At 38.3% G+C, this 18,552-nt stretch overlaps 1 protein-coding gene across 1 annotated transcript in view; it reads left to right on the plus strand.

Moving 5' to 3' along the window:
* Positions 1–18,552, plus strand: part of CCDC180 (coiled-coil domain containing 180) — a 45,059-nt gene that overhangs the window by 16,882 nt on the left and 9,625 nt on the right. The window contains exons 16-27 of the mRNA XM_070955779.1: positions 18–69; positions 1,287–1,558; positions 2,388–2,605; positions 3,765–3,940; positions 4,415–4,595; positions 5,215–5,361; positions 5,490–5,634; positions 6,184–6,300; positions 6,981–7,079; positions 7,601–7,696; positions 7,954–8,147; positions 17,713–17,789. Coding sequence (XP_070811880.1) covers positions 18–69; positions 1,287–1,558; positions 2,388–2,605; positions 3,765–3,940; positions 4,415–4,595; positions 5,215–5,361; positions 5,490–5,634; positions 6,184–6,300; positions 6,981–7,079; positions 7,601–7,696; positions 7,954–8,147; positions 17,713–17,789 — 1,774 coding nt within the window. The remainder of the gene's footprint in view (positions 1–17; positions 70–1,286; positions 1,559–2,387; positions 2,606–3,764; positions 3,941–4,414; positions 4,596–5,214; positions 5,362–5,489; positions 5,635–6,183; positions 6,301–6,980; positions 7,080–7,600; positions 7,697–7,953; positions 8,148–17,712; positions 17,790–18,552) is intronic.

Here is an 18,552-nt window from a genome sequence, read left to right on the forward strand (position 1 = left end):
TCTCCATTTTCTTTTAGAAGACCTTAAAGAAATCGGAAGGCTCAACTGAAGGAAGAGGGGAAGAAGGAGGTAAGGACCATGAAGCAGTGGTGCTATTCAGCGGGTTCTGATAGGTTCTGGAGAAGCGGTAGCGGAAATTTTGAGTAGTTCGGAGAACCGGCAAATACCAACACATCTTTTTCACCTAGCTGGGCTGGCTTGATCCCATCCCTTCGATTTTAATTTGTAATTGGTTTTAATCCGGGTTGTTTTAATTGGATAGCCAAATTATTTAATGTTTTTAAATTGCTTTTAAATTTTATATGTTATGTTTTACCATGGCTGTTCACCGCCCTGAGTCCTGTTGGAGAAGGGCGGTATACAGATTAAATTAAATAAAATAAAATAAATAAATAAATAAATAAATAAATAAATAAATAAATAAATACCACCTCTAACTGGCCCCGAAGTGGGGAGGGAATGGGGATTTTGCAGTATCTTTCCCCTGGAGTGGGGTGGGATTGGAAATTTTGCAATATTCTTCCGCTGGAGTGGGGTGGGAATGGGGATTTTGTAGTATCCTTCCTCTGGAGTTGGGAGGGAATGGGGATTTTGCAGTATCCTTCTACCAGGAGTGGGGGGGGAATATTTCCCCTGCCACACCCACCAAGCCCCGCCCACCAAGCCACACCACGCCCACAGAAACGGTAGTAAAACAAAATTGAATTCCATCACTCCTATGAAGTCCTTTTTCAAATACAGCTAGTTCCCAATTTCTGTCGCTGACCAAGTTTGGTTGTTTAGTGAGCCCCACCTGATTTTTACAACCGTTTTTTTCCCCCCGCGGTTGTTAAGTGAATCAGGAGGTAGCTCAGTGAATCCAGCTTCCCCCCCCCATTGACTTCGCTTGTTGGAAGCCCGCAAATCAGCCTCCCTGCTTCCTATTTATGATGGTTGCGGTCACGCGATCCCCTTTTGTGACCTCCTGATGGGCAAAGTCAACAGGGAAGCCAGGTTCGCTTCACAATCGTGTGATTAATCTCACAATTTCAGCGGATCACGGTGACTAGCGACGGTTAATAACACGGTTACTAACAACTGTGGCAAGAAAGGTCGTAAAATGAGTGACCACTCAACAACGGACCCATTTAGCAACAGAAACTTGGGGCTCAGTTGTAGGCGTTAAGCCAAGGGCTACCTGTAATGGGTTGGCTAGTGCTGAGGGGTGCTGGGAGTTGTAGTTTAGCAACAGCTTCCCCACCCCTAAGGTGCCGGACTCGGAATATTTTGTTGCGTGTCTTGACCAGAAATAACGGAGGAGAGCAAAGAGGTAGAAGAAACAGAAGAGGCTGTGGAGATTCTCCTGGAGAAAGAGAGCGAGGATGGGGAGAGGGATGCGGAAGGCACGGATCCTACCGAAATGGAGGAAGCGGACCAGGAAGAAGAGGAGGAAGGGGAAGAAATGGAGACCCCTGCTCGCCAGAGTGACAAGCACGGTGTCGGTGGAGATGATGTAGAAAGATCAGGGCAAAGGAGCACCTCGGGGGCCAAGACTCAAGACGCCACCAAGCCAGATCTGGTGAGCTGGGAATCTCCATGAGGATCAGGCGACATCCACGCTTCCTTGTGCATGGATTACAAGGAACTGTCCCATCCCGTTTATTTGTTTCTTTTCTTTCCATCCACCTTGGTTTTCTTTACAAATGACTCCATCCAACCCACCTTCTGTTTTCCCTACAACAAACAACCCTGTGAGGTGGGTTGGGCTGGGGGGGGGGGGGCTGGCCAAAAGTTGGCTTTCATGGCTAAGGTGGGACTAGAACTCCCAATCTCCTGGTGATTGGCCCAAAGTCACCCAATTGACTTTTATGGGTCAGGCAGGATTAGAACTCACTGTCTCCTGGTGATTGGCCCAAAGTCACCCAATTGACCTTCATGGCTAAGGCGAGACTAGAACTCACTGTCTCCTGGTGATTGGCCCAAAGTCACCCAATTGACTTTCATAGGTAAGGCAGGACTAGAACTCACCGTCTCCTGGTGATTGGCCCAAAGTCACCCAATTGACTTTCATGGCTAAGGTGGGACTAGAACTCACCGTCTCCTGGTGATTGGCCCAAAGTCACCCAATTGACTTTCATGGCTAAGGTGGGACTAGAACTCACCGTCTCCTGGTGATTGGCCCAAGGTCCCCCCACCAGCTTTCATGACTAAGGCGGAACTAGAACTCCCTGTCTCCAGGTTTCTGGGCTTTCATCAGGCTTTCTAAGGGGGTGAAAATATGAATGGTAACCCTTAAAGAAAAGGAAGAGAACTGACTAGAACTGAAGTCATTGGCCGTTCTCATCTTTTGAACCCCGTTTCAAAAATAGCCGCTCAGTCTCGCCCCTTCCATTTTATCCTTCTGCCAGACCAAGGATTCGGGCAAGGAGTCCAAGCGAAAGGATGTGATTGTGGAATTCTTCACCACGTCCAATGGAAACACCTACAAAGTGGTGGAGTACCTGAAGAAGTCCAAGCTCCGGAAAGCAGAGAAATATTACCAGGGAAAACTGAAAAGCAGTTCTATGCCTTCCTACCTGGAGCAGGTGTACCTGTCAGAGGCTTTCTTTAGAGATATCAGAAGACAGTAAGTGCAAACCTCTCTCTCTCTTTCTTTCTCTTTCTCTCTCTCTTTTCTTTCTTTGTCTCTCTATGTCTCTGTTTCTGCTTCTCCCTCTCTCCTCCTTTCTCTTTTTGCCTCTCCCTCCTTCTCCTCTTTCTCTTTCTCTTTCTATCTCTCTGTGTCTTTCTTTCTTTCTTCCCCTCCTCCCTCTTTCTTTCTGTCTCTCTCTTTTCTTTCTTTGTCTCTCTATGTTTCTGTTTCTGTCTCTCCCTCTCCCTCTCTTCTCCTTTCTCTTTTTGCCTCTGTCTCTCCTTCTCATCTTTCTTTCTCTTTCTTTCTTTGTTTCCTTCCTTCCTTCTTTCTTTCTTTCTTTCTTTCTCTCTTTCTTTCTTTCTTTCTTTCTCTCTCTCTTTCTGTTTCTTTTCTTTCGTTGTCTCTCTGTCTCTGTTTCTGCTTCTCCCTCTCTCTCTCTCTCTCCTCCTTTCTCTTTTTGCCTCTGTCTCTTCTTCTCCTCTTTCTCTCTCTCCGTCTCTTCCTTCCTTCCTTCCTTCCTTCCTTCCTTCCTTCCTTCCTTCCTTCCTTCCTTCCTTCCTTCCTTCTTTCCTCTCTCTCTCTCTCTCTCTCTCTCTCTCTCTCTCTCTCTCTCTCTTTCTCTCTCTCTGCTTCCTTCCTTCCCTCCCTCCCTTTCTCTTAAAGAATAGGACATTTTTCTCCAGTTAAAAAAGGATTTGGGGAGCGTTCTAAACCCATCAGCCGAAATGGCATCAAACTCCTAAAAATCCACCTTTTAAACAGCTCCGATAAATCCTTTCAGGAATTTATTCTGGGTCTGATCGCTTTGGGGCATCCCGCACAAAACATAGCAGAACTATCACCACAAATTGTGGGTTTAGAAAGAGATCAGGATGAAATTTAAAAAAAAAAGATATTTTTAACCTGGCTTGTTTATTTCTTGAAAAGATTTCTACAGCTGCCTATCTTTCAACCGACTCTGGGCAGCTCCCGATTTACGATGCAAACCTTAGCTAGCCAGGTTAGCATTCCGTCATGGCCGCAAGCAGCCCTTCAGCCCCCAGGATCTTCCGAATCCTTCCTTTTTTCCGTGGCCTTTGAGATGGGACCCAGCGACCCGTTTTATCCTCAAGCCGCCTCTTCCTTGCCCTCCTCTCTGCTCCCCTGACAGTATCCGACTCCAGTTCTTCGAGCATCTGGAGAAGTGGTTTGATGACACCTTATCCAGCATCGGCGTGGTCGTGGTGGCCAAGAAGGAAGAGCTCAACTCCGAGCTGCAGCTGCGCCTCCATCTTCACGAACCCCGGAGGGAACGCATCGAGAAGGACATTTACAACGTCAGGAGGGGTACGTACGTTTGGTTATGTTCTCATGCTTGTTTGTTTTTTTATCCTATAGCCAGATCCACTCTCAGTCCTTGCCATGCGAGTCCTTGAATTGAAGAGGGGCGGGGGCATATTTTGAGCCAGACGACGCATTTATAGACAGTCCTCGACTAGACGGCCACAACTGAGCCCCAAATTTCTCCTGCTAAGACGAGACGGTTGTGGTCTCTCCCATTTTACGATTTTTCTTTGCCACAGTTGTTAAGTGAAGCGCTAAAAGTTGTTAAGTGAGTCATACGGCTGTTACAGGAATCCGGCTTGTCAGAAGGTTGCATCATCAGAGCCGGGAAAGGGGGAGGAGGAGGAAGAGGAGGAGGAGGGGAAGAGAAGGGGGGGGAGAAGAGGAGGTCTGTGGGTTGGAACTTCTCCAGCACTCCTTTCTATCCTTCCCTCCCTTTATAAAAACGCCGGAATTTTCTTCCCTCCTTTCTCTCAGCGGAGCTACGGATTCACAGCGACCGCTTGAAGCGTCACTCCGCCGGCTTGATCGAGGCGCTGAATAAGGAGAGGAGCGCCTTCATCAAGATCCGAGAAGACCACAACGCGGTCAGCAAATCCTTCCGAACCCGAATCCAAGACATGGAGAAAGTCTTCCAGATGGAAAGCCGGGCAGAAAGGTCAGTTTGACTTTGGGGGGAAAAAAAGGGACGCCAGCCACAATCACACAATAGCTATTGGGGGTTCAGGGCTTTGGAGATGGCCCTGCAGAAGGTGCCATCAGAATGTAGAAGGGAACATGATTTAAGCCCAGGGGAAATTCACGTTACCGATAGAAGAGAATGTTTGTAACTCAGGGTTGGATTTTGGGATCTTTTGTGCTTTCTGAGCTTGGTGGTTTTTCCTGCTTGGGGATAAAAAAAACAGCTTCTAAAGCACAACTGATCTTTGGAGAGAGAAGCAATGAGAAAAGCAGGCAAACCACAGAGATCGCTTCACTCACTAGCGCCTCCTTAGGGCTGAAAAAAAGCTTCACAGCTGAAAGGATATTGTTTGGGTAAATGGACCCTCAAGTTTCCAGTTCTGCATTCTGATGGTTGACCTTGGGCTGGCTGGTGCTTTCTCACCTGGCTTGCTTCCCATCCCTCCCTTAATTCCTCCCGAAACATTTTCAATCCTCTCTTCCCTCCCTCCCTCCTTTCCTGGCTGTTAGTTGGCAGCGCTCGGCTAGCAGAATGGCAGCTCCCCTTCAAAAGCTACTTCCGAGTGACGGCTTTCTGTCCCCTTTCTCTTCCATAGGGTGATGGCCCTCAGCCGTAACCTCCATATGGAGCTGCTGAACCATGTGGAAGTGCTCCAGGTCTCCATGAGGAGTTACAGACAGTATCTGGAGGAGGCTTTGGGGAAACTGCGGGATTCTAACACGGACTTCCTGAAAGCCTGCAGGTACCCAGAAAAACAGGGTAACAGGGACGGAAGAGACCTTCGGAAGTCTTTTAGTCCAACCCCCTGCTCAGCAGGTTCTCTCTTTAATGACCTTCCAGCCAATACTGGCCCATCCTTGTTGTTTTTAGACTCTTTGCAGATGGCGGGAACTTTTCCCCTGAGGAGCTAGAGATCTTCATGAAGCAGCTGCAGAAGGAGAACTCGCGCATAGAATTTGTCGAAGGCTTGATCATGATTGATATGGAGAAAGCAGAGACTGGCTATCTGGAGCAGGTCAGCCACTGGGAGACTATCCCAAACAACCAGAGTTGGGTTCAGGAAAGAGGGTGAGAAAAGAGTGGATATGTCAGGTTTCGAGGTTGTCTCAAATAAATTGCATTTCAAACAAAGTCTTTGATGAAAAACTCCCATTTATTAAGCACGACATTCTAACTCCGACTCCATCGTAGCCAACACTGATTTCCTGACCCAAAACCCTCCCTTTCCTTTCCCCACTCCGCTGCACTCATTGGCCATCTTCCAAGTCACTCTACCCCTAATCTACTGCTCCAGCTCAAAGGAATTTCCCCCCTCCCATCCCATCTCCTAGGGGATATTATCTCCAGGGAAAATAAGTAGGTGAAAAGTCAAACGTCCCTTTCCAGATGCCTCCGCTTCTCCTTCTTATGTCAGCACTAGAGTAAATGCAGCTTGAAGTGCTGACAGGATACTTGTATACAGCTGGTCCTCAGCTTATGACCACAATCGAGCCCAACATTTCTGCAGTTAAGCAAAGACAGTTGTTAATCGTCCTTCTAATCGTCCCTCCCGTTACCCAACCAGGCTACAGAAATTATCAGCAAGTTCGAGAACAGGTTTCGTTACCTGGCTATGGATCGAGTCTTCTTGGAGAAAATCCAACGATTTCTGACCAATATTCAAGTGAAAATCAAGACAGAGGTACCAAGAGAAAAAAAGTCCATCACCCACCCACTCTGCCTCCCTTCCTTTTCTCATTTCTCCTCTCTCTCTTTTCTCTATCTCTCCTTCCTTCCTTCCTTCCTTTTCTCATTTCTCCTCTCCCTTTTCTCTATCTCACCTTCCTTCCTTCCTTCTTTCTTTCCTTCCTTCCTTCTCTCATTTCTCCCCTCTCCCTTTTCTCTATCTCTCCTGCCTGCCTGACTTCCTTCCTTTTCTCATTTCTCCTCTCTCCTTTTAGTTTCACTTTCCTCCCTCTTCCCATTCCCTCCCTTTTCTCTACCTCTGTCCTCCCTTCCCTCCCTTCCCTTCCTTTTCTCATCTCTCTTCCCTCCTTCCTCCCTCCCTCCCTCCTCTCTATCTCACTTTCCTCTCTTCCTTCCCTTCCCTTCTTTTTCTCTATCCTCTCTCCCTCCCTCCCTTCTTCCCTGTGGTGGAATCTCCAGCTAAGACTTCCAGACCCGAAGTCTTATCTGACCCTTCTCCAGGGGATGCTGTCTCTCCAACAAGATTTTTGACTCACAATAAACCTTCTGCTTGGGACGATTCACGACTGGGTCTGGTGGCTTGCGCCTGACCGAAGGCCAGCTAGAGAAAAGCTTTTGCCTTCTTCCGTGAGGGTCTTCTAACTGAGTGTGGGGGGGTGTCTTTTCACTTTCCAGGTGGCCAAATCCAACTGGCAGACCCAAACGTTGAATAACTACTTGGAGAAGCTCGTTCAGAGGATCGATGCCTGTGCCCACCCTAACGTGGACAAGGAAGTAGGTTCTAAAGGGGGGGGAAGGGGGGGTTGACTCAAAAAGACCAGCACGGGTAGTCCTCGACTTATGACCACAAGCGAGCCCGAAATTTCCGTTGCTAAGTGAAACCCATTTGTTAAGAGAGCTTTGTGCTGTTTTGCGACCTTTCTTGCTATAATTTGTCCAGTGAATCCCTGTGGTTCTCAAATGAGTCACACCGTCGTTAAGCAAATCTGGCTTCCCCATTGACTTTGCTCGTCAGAAAGTCACAAAAAGGGGATGATTTACGACCGTCGTAAATACGAGCCAGTTGCCAAGCGGCTGACTTCAGATCTCGCGACTGTGGGGATGCCATGACGTGTGTCGTAAGGGTGAAAACTGGTCGTGAGTCGCATTTTTTTTTCCAGTGCCGTTGTCACTTTGGACGGTCACTCAATGAACTGTTGTAAGCCGAGGACTACCTGCATTTTAAATCTCTGCTTTGCGGTTTTGAGGGTGCTTTATTTTTATTTCATTTTTTTTTCTTCGATTCCTTCCCTCAGAGCATGACTCCAGAAAGGCTTTATGAGTTTACCAAGTTCGTCATGGAAGAACTGAAGAAGAGGTGTAAATATCTCAACTGTCAGCTCCGGATCCAGGTAATAACCCCCGGGACACTGCCACCGTCATAAATACGAGCCCGTTGCCAAGCAACTGAATTTTCTCCACGTGACCGTAGGGACACTGCACGGGACTCACTTAACAACTGTGGCAAGAAAGGTTGTAAAACGGGGCAGAAACTCACTGAACCAATGTCTCGCTTAACGACAGAAATCGTTGGGCTCAGTTGTGGTCGTAAGCCGAGGACTACCTCTATGTGTTCCGGCCTTGTTGCTCCTACATTCTCATCTCTTAGGAAACAGAGATTACTTCCCTGCCCGCCATCTTCGTTCAAGACTCCCTCATGAGCTCTGCCCCATCGGAGATGTCCCTCCCAGAGGGCAAGGTCACCGTGATGGGTATGGAGTATACGCCTGTCTTGAACCCGAGCAGGATGGGGAAACCGGCCTTCGATGATGCGTCCTTCTACCTGATCCGAAACCTCACCGGGTGAGCATCCAAGGAACGCCTCAGGGTGAAAACCACAGGGACTAGAAGCTAGTCACAGGTTCTTTGAAGTACACTATTTCTCAACTTACCAGCCAAGTTACAACGTCACTGAGGAAAGGGACTTGCTGTAGGACCGTTTTTCACACTTACGACCATTGCAGCATCCCCAGGGTCATGCAATCCAAATTGGGACGCTTGGCAACTGACTCACATTTAGAATAGAATAGAATAGAATAGAATAGAATAGAATACAATACAATACAATACAATACAATACAATACAATACAATACAATACAATACAATACAATACAATACAATACAATACAATACAATACAATACAATACAATACAATACAGAAGAATGGAGTAGAGTAGAGAGAATAGAATACAATAAGAATACAATACAATACAATACAATACAATACAATACAATACAATACAATACAATACAGAAGAATGGAGTAGAGTAGAGAGAATAGAATAGAATAAGAAGAATAAAATAGAATAGAATAGAATAGAACAGAACAGAACAGAACAGAACAACAGAACAGAATACAATAGAATACAATACAATACAATACAATACAGAAGAATGGAGTAGAGTAGAGAGAATAGAATAGAATAAGAATACAATACAATACAATACAATACAATACAATACAATACAGAAGAATGGAGTAGAGTAGAGAGAATAGAATAGAATAAGAATACAATACAATACAATACAATACAATACAATACAATACAATACAGAAGAACGGAGTAGAGTAGAGAGAATAGAATAGAATAAGAATACAATACAATACAATACAATACAATACAATACAATACAATACAATACAATACAATACAATACAATACAGAAGAATGGAGTAGAGTAGAGAGAATAGAATAGAATAAGAAGAATAAAATAGGAATAGAATAGAACAGAACAGAACAGAACAACAGAACAGAATACAATACAATACAATACAATACAATACAATACAGAAGAATGGAGTAGAGTAGAGAGAATAGAATAGAATAAGAATACAATACAATACAATACAATACAATACAATACAATACAATACAATACAGAAGAATGGAGTAGAGTAGAGAGAATAGAATAGAATAGAATAAGAATACAATACAATACAATACAATACAATACAATACAGAAGAATGGAGTAGAGTAGAGAGAATAGAATAGAATAAGAATACAATACAATACAATACAATACAATACAATACAATACAGAAGAACGGAGTAGAGTAGAGAGAATAGAATAGAATAAGAATAGAATACAATACAATACAATACAATACAATACAATACAATACAATACAGAAGAATGGAGTAGAGTAGAGAGAATAGAATAGAATAAGAATACAATACAATACAATACAATACAGAAGAATGGAGTAGAATAGAGAGAATAGAATAGAATAAGAATAGAATAGAATACAATACAATACAATACAATACAATACAGAAGAATGGAGTAAATAGAATAAGAATAGAATAGAATGAATAGAATAGAACAGAACAGAACAGAACAGAACAACAGAACACAATACAATACAATACAATACAATACAATACAATACAATACAATACAATACAGAAGAATGGAGTAGAGTAGAGAGAATAGAATAGAATAAAAATAGAATAGAATAGAATAGAATAGAATAGAATTAATAGAATAGAATAGGATAGGATAGGATAGAACAGAACAACAGAACAGAACACAATACAATACAATACAATACAATACAATACAATACAATACAATACAATACAATACAATACAATACAATACAGAAGAATGGAGTAGAGAGAATAGAATAGAATAAGAATAAGAATCGAATAGAATAGAATTAATAGAATAGAATAGAATAGAATAGAATAGAATAGAATAGAATAGAATAGAACAGAACAACAGAACAGAATACAATAGAATAGAATAGAACAGAACAGAACAGAACACAATACAATACAATACAATACAATACAATACAGAAGAATGGAGTAGAGAGAATAGAATAGAATAAGAATAGAATACAATACAATACAATACAATACAATACAATACAATACAATACAATACAGAAGAATGGAGTAGAGTAGAGAGAATAGAATAGAATAAGAAGAATAAAATAGAATAGAACAGAACAGAACAGAACAACAGAATAGAACAGAATACAATACAATACAATACAATACAATACAATACAATACAATACAATACAATACAGTACAATACAGTACAGTACAATACAGTACAATACAATACAGTACAATACAGAAGAATGGAGTAGAATAGAGAGAACAGAATAGAATAAGAATACAATACAATACAATACAATACAATACAATAAAATACAGAAGAATGGAGTAGAGTAGAGAGAATAGAATAGAATAAGAAGAATAAAATAGAATAGAATAGAACAGAACAGAACAGAACACAATACAATACAATACAATACAATACAGAAGAATGGAGTAGAGTAGAGTAGAGAGAATAGAATAGAATAAGAATACAATACAATACAAAACAATACAATACAATACAATACAGAAGAATGGAGTAGAGAGAATAGAATAAGAATAGAATACAATACAATACAATACAATACAGAAGAATGGAGTAGAGTAGAGAGAATAGAATAGAATAGAATAGAATAGAATAGAATAAGAATACAATACAATACAATACAATACAATACAATACAGAAGAACGGAGTAGAGTAGAGAGAATAGAATAGAATAAGAATAGAATACAATACAATACAATACAATACAGAAGAATGGAGTAGAGTAGAGAGAATAGAATAGAATAAGAATACAATACAATACAATACAATACAATACAATACAATACAATACAATACAGAAGAACGGAGTAGAGTAGAGAGAATAGAATAGAATAAGAATACAATACAATACAATACAATACAATACAATACAATACAATACAGAAGAATGGAGTAGAGTAGAGAGAATAGAATAGAATAAGAATACAATACAATACAATACAATACAGAAGAATGGAGTAGAATAGAGAGAATAGAATAAGAATAGAATAGAATAGAATAGAATACAATACAATACAATACAATACAATACAATACAATACAGAAGAATGGAGTAGAGTAAATAGAATAAGAATAGAATAGAATGAATAGAATAGAATAGAACAGAACAGAACAGAACAGAACAACAGAACAGAATACAATACAATACAATACAATACAATACAATACAATACAATACAATACAATACAATACAATACAATACAATACAATACAATACAGAAGAATGGAGTAGAGTAGAGAGAATAGAATAGAATAAAAATAGAATAGAATAGAATAGAATTAATAGAATAGAATAGGATAGGATAGGATAGAACAGAACAACAACAGAACACAATACAATACAATACAATACAATACAATACAATACAATACAATACAATACAATACAATACAATACAATACAATACAGAAGAATGGAGTAGAGAGAATAGAATAGAATAAGAATAAGAATCGAATAGAATAGAATTAATAGAATAGAATAGAATAGAATAGAATAGAATAGAATAGAATAGAATAGAATAGAATAGAATAGAACAACAGAACAGAATACAATAGAATAGAATAGAACAGAACAGAACACAATACAATACAATACAATACAATACAGAAGAATGGAGTAGAGAGAATAGAATAGAATAAGAATAGAATAGAATAGAATAGAATACAATACAATACAATACAATACAATACAATACAATACAATACAATACAATACAATACAATACAATACAGAAGAACGGAGTAGAGTAGAGAGAATAGAATAGAATAAGAATAGAATACAATACAATACAATACAATACAATACAGAAGAATGGAGTAGAGTAGAGAGAATAGAATAGAATAAGAATACAATACAATACAATACAATACAATACAATACAATACAGAAGAACGGAGTAGAGTAGAGAGAATAGAATAGAATAAGAATAGAATACAATAGAATACAATACAATACAATACAATACAATACAATACAATACAGAAGAATGGAGTAGAGTAGAGAGAATAGAATAGAATAAGAATACAATACAATACAATACAATACAGAAGAATGGAGTAGAATAGAGAGAATAGAATAGAATAAGAATAGAATACAATACAATACAATACAATACAATACAATACAATACAATACAGAAGAATGGAGTAGAGTAAATAGAATAAGAATAGAATAGAATGAATAGAATAGAATAGAACAGAACAGAACAGAACAGAACAACAGAACAGAATACAATACAATACAATACAATACAATACAATACAATACAATACAATACAATACAATACAGAAGAATGTAGTAGAGTAGAGAGAATAGAATAGAATAAAAATAGAATAGAATAGAATAGAATTAATAGAATAGAATAGGATAGGATAGGATAGAACAGAACAACAACAGAACACAATACAATACAATACAATACAATACAATACAATACAATACAATACAATACAATACAATACAGAAGAATGGAGTAGAGAGAATAGAATAAGAATAAGAATCGAATAGAATAGAATTAATAGAATAGAATAGAATAGAATAGAATAGAATAGAATAGAATAGAATAGAATAGAACAGAACAACAGAACAGAATACAATAGAATAGAATAGAACAGAACAGAACACAATACAATACAATACAATACAATACAGAAGAATGGAGTAGAGAGAATAGAATAGAATAAGAATAGAATACAATACAATACAATACAATACAATACAATACAATACAATACAATACAATACAATACAGAAGAATGGAGTAGAGTAGAGAGAATAGAATAGAATAAGAAGAATAAAATAGAATAGAACAGAACAGAACAGAACAACAGAATAGAACAGAATACAATACAATACAATACAATACAATACAATACAATACAGTACAATACAGTACAATACAGTACAATACAGAAGAATGGAGTAGAATAGAGAGAATAGAATAGAATAAGAATACAATACAATACAATACAATACAATACAATACAATACAGAAGAATGGAGTAGAGTAGAGTAGAGAGAATAGAATAGAATAAGAATACAATACAATACAAAACAGTACAATACAATACAATACAGAAGAATGGAGTAGAGAGAATAGAATAAGAATAGAATACAATACAATACAATACAATACAATACAATACAGAAGAATGGAGTAGAGTAGAGAGAATAGAATAGAATAAGAATACAATACAATACAATACAATACAATACAATACAATACAGAAGAACGGAGTAGAGTAGAGAGAATAGAATAGAATAGAATACAATACAATACAATACAATACAATACAATACAATACAATACAATACAATACAATACAATACAATACAATACAGAAGAATGGAGTAGAGTAGAGAGAATAGAATAGAATAAGAATAGAATACAATACAATACAATACAATACAATACAATACAATACAATACAATACAGAAGAATGGAATAGAGTAGAGAGAATAGAATAAGAATACAATACAATACAATACAATACAATACAATACAGAAGAATGGAGTAGAGAGAATAGAATAGAATAAGAATAAGAATCGAATAGAATAGAATTAATAGAATAGAATAGAATAGAATAGAATAGAATAGAATAGAATAGAACAGAACAACAGAACAGAATACAATAGAATAGAATAGAACAGAACAGAACACAATACAATACAATACAATACAATACAGAAGAATGGAGTAGAGAGAATAGAATAGAATAAGAATAGAATACAATACAATACAATACAATACAATACAATACAATACAATACAATACAATACAATACAGAAGAATGGAGTAGAGTAGAGAGAATAGAATAGAATAAGAAGAATAAAATAGAATAGAACAGAACAGAACAGAACAACAGAATAGAACAGAATACAATACAATACAATACAATACAATACAATACAATACAATACAGTACAATACAGTACAATACAGTACAATACAGAAGAATGGAGTAGAATGGAGTAGAATAGAGAGAATAGAATAGAATAAGAATACAATACAATACAATACAGAAGAATGGAGTAGAGTAGAGTAGAGAGAATAGAATAGAATAAGAATACAATACAATACAAAACAGTACAATACAATACAATACAGAAGAATGGAGTAGAGAGAATAGAATAAGAATAGAATACAATACAATACAATACAATACAATACAGAAGAATGGAGTAGAGAGAATAGAATAGAATAAGAATACAATACAATACAATACAATACAATACAGAAGAACGGAGTAGAGTAGAGAGAATAGAATAGAATAAGAATAGAATACAATACAATACAATACAATACAGAAGAATGGAGTAGAGTAGAGAGAATAGAATAGAATAATAATACAATACAATACAATACAATACAATACAGAAGAACGGAGTAGAGAGAATAGAATAGAATAAGAATAGAATACAATACAACACAACACAACACAACACAATACAATACAATACAATACAATACAATACAGAAGAATGGAGTAGAGTAGAGAGAATAGAATAGAATAAGAATAGAATAGAATACAATACAATACAATACAATACAATACAATACAATACAGAAGAATGGAGTAGAGTAGAGAGAATAGAATAAGAATACAATACAATACAATACAATACAATACAATACAATACAATACAATACAATACAATACAATACAGAAGAATGGAGTAGAGTAAATAGAATAAGAATAGAATAGAATGAATAGAATAGAATAGAATAGAACAGAACACAATACAATACAATACAATACAATACAATACAATACAATACAATACAATACAATACAGAAGAATGGAGTAGAGTAGAGAGAATAGAATAAGAATACAATACAATACAATACAATACAGAAGAATGGAGTAGAGTAGAGAGAATAGAATAAGAATAGAATAGAAAGAATAGAATAGAATAGAATAGAATAGAATAGAACAGAACAACAGAACAGAATACAATACAATACAATACAATACAATACAATACAATACAATACAGAAGAATGGAGTAGAGTAGAGAGAATAGTATAAGAATAGAATACAATACAATACAATACAGAAGAATGGAGTAGAGTAGAGAGAATAGAATAGAATAAGAATAGAATACAATACAATACAGAAGAACGGAGTAGAGTAGAGAGAATAGAATAGAATAAGAATAGAATACAATACAATACAATACAATACAATACAATACAATACAGAAGAATGGAGTAGAGTAGAGAGAATAGAATAGAATAAGAATACAATACAATACAATACAGAAGAATGGAGTAGAGAGAATAGAATAAGAATAGAATACAATACAATACAATACAATACAATACAATACAGAGGAATGGAGTAGAGTAGAGAGAATAGAATAGAATAAGAATACAATACAATACAATACAATACAATACAGAAGAACGGAATAGAGTAGAGAGAATAGAATAAGAATAGAATAGAATACAATACAATACAATACAATACAATACAATACAGAAGAATGGAGTAGAGAGAATGGAATAAGAATAGAATAGAATGAATAGAATAGAATGGAATGGAATAGAATAGAATAGAATAGAATAGAATACAATACAATACAATACAATACAATACAATACAATACAATACAATACAATACAGAAGAACGGAATAGAGTAGAGAGAATAGAATAAGAATAGAATAGAATAGAATACAATACAATACAATACAATACAATACAATACAATACAGAAGAATGGAGTAGAGAGAATGGAATAAGAATAGAATAGAATGAATAGAATAGAATGGAATGGAATAGAATAGAATAGAATAAGAATACAATACAATACAATACAATACAATACAATACAGAAGAATGGAGTAGAATAGAGAGAATAGAATAGAATAAGAATACAATACAATACAATACAATACAATACAGAAGAATGGAGTAGAATAGAGAGAATAGAATAAAATAGAATAGATTAGAATAGATTAGAATAGAATAGAATAGAATAGAATAGAATAGAATAGAATAGAATAGAATAGAATAGAATAGAATAGAATAGAATAGAATTCTTTATTGGCCAAGTGTGATTTGACACACAAGGAATTTGTCTTTGGTGCATAAGCTCTCACCGTACATAAAAGATACACTCGTCAAGAATCATAAAGTACAACACTTAATGATAATCATAGGGAACAAATAAGCAATATTAGGAAACAGTCAATATAAATCTTAAGGATACCAGCAACAAGGTTACAGTCATACAGTCATAAGTGGGAGGAGATGGGTGATAGGAACGATGAGAAGATTAATAGTAGTGCAGACTTAGTGAATAGTTTGACAGTGTTGAGGGAATTATTTGTTGAGCAGAGTGATGGCGTTCGGGAAAAAACTGTCCTTGTGTCTAGTTGTTCTGGTGTGCAGAGCCCTATAGCGTCGTTTTGAGGGTAGGAGTTGAAACAATTCATGTCCAGGATGTGAGGGGTCTGTAGATTTATGACGGTCGCTGTGTCCCGAGGTCAGTGATCCCCTATTGCTGTCAGGCTCCAAATAATGCACCCATTACAAATCGAACTGCGAGGCATCACTTTTCCTCAAAGAACAAATTTATTTAGATACATCATCTTGGCGCTACTGGTGAAAAGCCAGTACTAAAGTTCCCGGGCTTTTCACCCCAATATAAGTTTCAGTTTTTCAAGTTTCCAAAACAATCGGTCACATTGTCCAACCAAGATGAGAGCTGGTTGCTTGGCGACTTCTCTCCTCCTCTTCCTCCTCCTCCTCCTCCTCCTCTGATTAGCGAGCCATTGGAATGTTCATGACTCATTGGCTAGTTATGCTGTGGTGACTGAAAGCTCTGTCCTCCAGCTCAAAACGCTGTCACACTGAATTAACGTTAGAACATCCCAGGATTCAAACAATCCCACCAAGTAAAATTCAGGCTTGACAGGCTGCCCCCCTCAACAGCAGGAACAAAAGCACCCTGCAAGTGACAAAAGCACAGTGGAGTTAGTTAATGCCACTAGTCAATGTCACTCTGACAATTGCGACCTTCCGAGAAGCCAAGTCAATGGGGAAGCCAGATTCACTTAACAGCCCTGTCGCTAACTTCACAACGGCAGTGATTCGCGTAAGAACTGTGGCAAGCAAGGTTGTAACTTGGGTCGAAAGTCACTTGACAACTCGTCTCGTGTAGCAACAGAAAGTTTGGCCTCAACGGTGGCCGTAGGTCGAGGACTACCTGCCTATCCAAGTCAGTGGCTCCAAACCACAAGACGGAGCCAACACAACAACACAATCTCTGGCTTCTAAAAGCTTATCTAGTTAATGGCAGCTTACTTGACTCTTTAAGAGAAGGCCCAAAGCCCATTGTCTTCAGGCTCACAGCCATTAAAATTGAAAGTTACCCTAACCTAAGTGGGACACCCTGCCCCTCCGCCTCATTCGACACTTCCTGGGGCTGATTTTAGGAGCGATGACATTTTTCTCTCTTCCCTTTCCATTCCAGGCACGTGCGTGGAAAAAAGATGTTAGAAGCTCAGCACGAAAAAGACATCGCAGGACTTCCTGGAACAGACCGAGGAGGTGAGGAACAGAGCTTTGATGCAGGTTTAAGGACATGGTGGCTTAGCCGTTAAGGAGCTTGGTTTGTTGACCAGAAGGTTGGCAGTTCGAGACCCCATCGCCGTGTGATGGTATGAGCTCCCATTCCTACTCTATAAAGCCTTAGTAAGACCACACCTAGAATACTGCATCCGGTTTTGGTACGGAACATGAAGTACCACGAAGGCGAACTAAACCAGAAAAATCAAAAGCTCTGGAAACAGCTAAATGATTTTAACACCCAAGGCAAAACATTTTGCATGTTGCGTGTGTGTGTGTGTGTGTGTTTCCAGCAATAACACACAAAAATTAAAGAGGAAGTTTTGGAGTCCAAGAAGTGGCCACTCACTTCACAAAATCATAAGGATAGAAGGGACCTTGGAGGTCTTCTGCTCTAACCCTCTGCCCAAGACAGGAGTGCATCGTGCCATCTCAGACAAATGGTTTTCCAATCTCTTTCCAAAGCCAACACAATCCTGAGTTGCATTAACAGAGCGATACAATCAAGATCAAGGGAGGAACTAATGCCACGCTACAAAGCCTTAGTAAGGCCACACCTAGAATCCTGCATCCAGTTTTGGTCACCACACTATAGAAAAGATGTGGAGACTCTAGAAAGAGTGCAGAGAAGAGCAGCCAAGATGATTAGGGGACTGGAGGCTCAAACAGATGATGAACGGTTGCAGGAACTGGGCACGGATAGTCTAGTGAAGAGAAGGACCAGGGGAGACAGGATAGCAGTCTT

Source organism: Pituophis catenifer, unplaced genomic scaffold, assembly GCF_029215685.1.
Source record: "Pituophis catenifer annectens isolate HBS135680 unplaced genomic scaffold, rPitCat1.0.hap2 SCAF_17, whole genome shotgun sequence".
In the NCBI taxonomy this organism is placed as follows: domain Eukaryota; kingdom Metazoa; phylum Chordata; class Lepidosauria; order Squamata; family Colubridae; genus Pituophis; species Pituophis catenifer.